At 37.6% G+C, this 4,377-nt stretch overlaps 1 protein-coding gene across 2 annotated transcripts in view; it reads right to left on the bottom strand.

Moving 5' to 3' along the window:
• Window positions 1-2,947: 2,947 nt before the first annotated feature.
• The window catches only part of LOC119417430 (phosphatidylinositol 5-phosphate 4-kinase type-2 gamma), an 80,480-nt gene continuing 79,050 nt past the window's right edge, over window positions 2,948-4,377 (bottom strand). The window contains exons 8-9 of one of the 2 annotated variants that reach the window (XM_037684636.1): window positions 3,357-3,460; window positions 2,948-3,248 (exon numbers count right to left, since the gene is read on the bottom strand). In XM_037684636.1, the coding sequence (XP_037540564.1) occupies window positions 3,168-3,248; window positions 3,357-3,460 (185 nt within the window). In that variant the 3' untranslated portion in view covers window positions 2,948-3,167. The remainder of the gene's footprint in view (window positions 3,249-3,356; window positions 3,461-4,377) is intronic. The other variant, XM_037684637.1, reaches the window with a different exon arrangement.

Here is a 4,377-nt window from a genome sequence, read left to right as displayed (position 1 = left end):
TGTTCGTGCACTGTCATTATTTAGTGTTTATCATTTTTGCACCTGTTTCTGAACTGTAATGTCCTGCTCCATAAAGTTTAACACAATTCTTACTCTAAAGCCTAATTAAAATAATTATAATTGGGGCGGCTGTGGCTCAGTGGTTAGAGCAGTCGCCCTCCAATGCAAGAGTTGGGGGTTCGAATCCACCAGCAGTCACATGTCGAAGTGTCCCTGGGCAAGACACTGAACCCTTGATGCCTCTGATGTGTGTCCATCAGTGTCTGAATGTGATCTAAAGCTCTGATTAGTCTCTTTAGGATGATTTGTTCAGTTATCTTTGTAGAGATCTAGTATAGAGCTGTATGAATGGATACATGAGGCACAGATTGTTGTAAAGAGCTTTGAGTGTCTGGATAAGATAGAAAGGCGCCATACAAGTACAGTCCATTTACCATTATGCTACATTTGCCAAGTCCAGCTTTCATTAACATGTTTTAAAGTCTATCAGGATATTTTCAGAGTGCACACTGGACACACAAACCACACTAAGTTCAGGAGTTTGATCAGAACCACAACGGACAAGCTCAAAAAAGGGTGTGGTTCTAAAATTGGTAACAGTCTCTGAATGTAGATAGGCCACCACATTTTCCAGACATGTTGTGGTGCAGAAGCTGAGGGATGCAGGACTAGATGTTTGGATAGGATCACAAGTCTAGGTTTGATAGACAGACTATTACAAACTGTATTTCATCTTTTCAAATTGTGACCTGTCTGCCACAAGACCCCAATTAACATGTAAAGTGCAACATTTGCTCAAACTTTTCTTCAACACATTTGGCACTCTAAACAATCTCGGTGGATAAATATTTAGTGTACAATGATCCAGAATCTATGTTTGATCTGACAGTTCAAAAAGTCTAGGAAATGTTACTTTGCTCAAACTGCCTCACTCTGACCAAATCCCCCTAACAGCTTAGATTGTGTTTGGAAAAGGATGAAGTCTGTATGAGCATGTGTCCAACTGGTTTCTGTCATCTCTGTCATTCAGGTCTCTCTTATAAACGAGTCCCCGAGTCTCAGTGGGATTAACTTGTATAAATAAAGGTTGAATGAATCTCAAAGTGCACTCAGACTTTTCTCAAACCTTTTTTTTTCTCGCCCTGAGAGTTGTCTGTCGGCTGCTCTGACTTACAGAGGCTTTAGATGTTTGATAAAGCTGAAAATAATAAAAAATACAACTCTACATTTGGCTTAGTTTGTGTAAACCATTGCTCTAACCACACCCCACTACTAGGAATGCACCATGCAACTGGTTTGTGATGACACCAGCCTGTTTTCAGCTTGACCGGCCTCAATTGGAAATCCGCCATTCAAACATTCAAAAATCTATTTTTCCAATCAGTGAATGCACCATCACAAGTGTGGTGGGAACTTTTTTTTTTTTTAAACCAAACCATCAACATATATAATTAGAGAAGGGGAATGAAGGCTGAAGTTGAAGCTATATAGGCTGAGCGCCCCCTAATGGCTGACTACAGCACAGCCCCTCCACGTAGATGAGACATTTCCCTGACAAAAAATAAAATGACAAAATCTTTCCAGGTGTTGATTTATGTTGATTCACATAGTTCAGCACACACATCTTTATCCATCCAACTTTTTTACTCTGTTTTCCTTCCAGGTTGTGGAAAACTGGTGGCCAGCTCCAGCAGTCTGTGCAAAAGGCAGGGTACAACCCAGACAGGTCGCTAGCCCATCACAGAAAATGCCTTTAGTGTCAATGAAATTATTTTAGGGTTTGAAAAGTGAAGCATTGTGATTGTCAGTGCGATGATAGCCTGTTAGCTAGGGGGAGTGTGTAGGCAGGTTTGTATTGGTGGTCCAGCTCCACATACGTTCTGTATGCACTGTGCAGTCTCTGGCTTCAAACAATACCCGACTGCACACAACAATAAAATAAAATACTGTTGTTTTCAGTTTTAAACAGTGAAAGGTCATGGAGTTGCTTTGTCCATCTTTATTTATGTTGATGGGTTTTGCTAACTGTGCTAATGTTGCTAATAACTGCTAATTTAAAAAACAGTCAGCACAGTGATCAATTTGTTTTACTGAAACAGGGAAGTCATTTTTACCGTCTCATACACATTACTAATTTTAATATTTATTAAATTAAATCATTTGTTTACTTTATTTAAAACAGTTTGGTTTATTCCAAATATTAAGACAAAGCTGCAAATTATTTGGATAGATTTTAGGGAAACTACTGTGATTGTGGAACACGTCATTGTTTTGAGACGTGCATAAAATATTGAGCAACTCTTAACTTTAATGGCCATCACGTACTTTACATTTAAAAACCAAATTTGTTTTCACAGCCACCGATATTAATATTTTTAATAATATTATACAACGCTCTGTCAGTTTCAGCAGTTAAAGCTATATTTATTATTATAATCTTTCAACAAAAATAATTTTGTTACCTTTAGTTTTAGAGAAATTAGGACTGGCAGGTCAGAGCTGTACGAGAATAGAAAATCGGTATCGGCCCACAAATCCAGAATCAGTGCTTTTTTTATACCCCACCACACAAACATCACATGAAACACCTTTTTACCACATACGTCAGGAATGAAACCCAAAAACGAGTAATACAGTCTACTCTCTAACTTATTACATTTTCTAGTTTTGTTAACTATCATTATTAGAGAAACAAGTTTATTTATTACTACTAAACAGAAAGTTGGTTGGAACCATTCATGTGGAAACATCTTTTCACAGGTTTGCAAGACAAGTTTGAATTATGGGGGGAGACAAATCTCTTGTTGCAAAGTTAACCATTTTATATTTAATGTGGAAATAGACCTAATTCTAAGTGTACTTTATGAATGCAAATCAATGTAAATAAAAAAAAACATTTACTATTGATAATTTTAACTCTTTCAACACTGATCAAAATTTGTTTCCAGATGCACTGTTGCTTTAAAGCTACCTCTTTAAGAGTGCTTAATACCTACAGAAATATAGCTTCAATCTTAAAAATAAATATATGCATAAAAGTTTACTGCTACAACTTAGTCTCGCCTCATCACCGGTTTAAATAATAAACCCTGTACGGATATTTGTGCTGTTCTGCGGTGAAAGACTTTAGCTGTCAGGTGGAGCGACTTCTGGCAGCATTTTGAAAGTTATGCAAAAATGTTTGCGATGAAGTCACGGAATCGTTTGGCGTACTGCTCCGGATGAACGGTGGATATTTCAGCACCAGCCTGTAATAAAGACGAAAACAAAAGGGATTAGAAAATGTCATGATTGTTTCAATATCATGAAATGCTCAAACATCAAAACACTTGGAGCCAGTAATTTGTGCTACTCACCCCATGTTTGACTGTTTTTGCTGCGTGAGCGGCTTTCTTCTTGGTGTCGTACTGTGTCAGAACATCTATCAGACCCATGAAGTAAACCTCCCTCTGAGGGGCTCCTGAGATTAAGAGCAGAAACAAACTGCATTTAGTTGATTTTAATGAACTTGTACCAACAGTAGATGTTGGACCAAAGGTCAAACAGAAATTATTACTGGTATCTTTATTTCCCACATATGACGGTCCAAAGTGCACACAAGTATCCACCATATTAGAATAAGACCTGTAAAATGTAAAACAATGATTTATGTTGCCTTAAATAATTATTTTCCACACACTTTGCCCTTTTTATGTGTGTACTAAAGAAAAACTAGACAATTATTTTGTGTTTTTACTTCAGCTGGCACCGTGCCAATTGCTTCCTTAAAAATAATTTCAGTCTTGATTAGTCAGAAAGCTACTGAGCCCTGGAGGGGACATGGAGGGTTTTTTCTTTTGCGTTCTCTCGCAGTACTGTACAGTACAGTACTGTACTGTAGTGTAATGTACAGTACAGTACACTACAGTATAGTACTGTACTGTTGTGTACTGCAGTGTACTGTACTGTAGTGTACTGTAGTGTACTGTACTGTAGTGTACTGTACTGTAGTGTAATGTAGTGTACTGTACTGTAGTGTACTGTAGTGTAATGTAGTGTACTGTACTGTAGTGTAATGTAGTGTACTGTAGTGTACTGTAGTGTACTGTAGTGTACTGCAGTGTACTGTACTGTAGTGTACTGTACTGTAGTGTACTGTAGTGTAATGTAGTGTAGTGTACTGTAGTGTACTGTAGTGTACAGTACTGTACTGTACTGTAGTGTAATGTAGTGTAATGTAGTGTACTGTAGTGTACAGTACTGTAGTGTACTGTAGTGTAGTGTAATGTAGTGTACTGTAGTGTACTGTAGTGTAGTGTAATGTAGTGTACTGTAGTGTACTGTAGTGTAGTGTACTGTAGTGTACTGTAGTGTACTGTAGTGTAATGTAGTGTACTG

This window comes from Nematolebias whitei, chromosome 11 (genome assembly GCF_014905685.2).
Source record: "Nematolebias whitei isolate Nwh7 chromosome 11, NemWhi1, whole genome shotgun sequence".
Lineage (NCBI taxonomy): Eukaryota > Metazoa > Chordata > Actinopteri > Cyprinodontiformes > Rivulidae > Nematolebias > Nematolebias whitei.
Note: the sequence above shows the minus strand (reverse complement) of the source record. Positions and strands in the feature narration are given on the sequence as shown.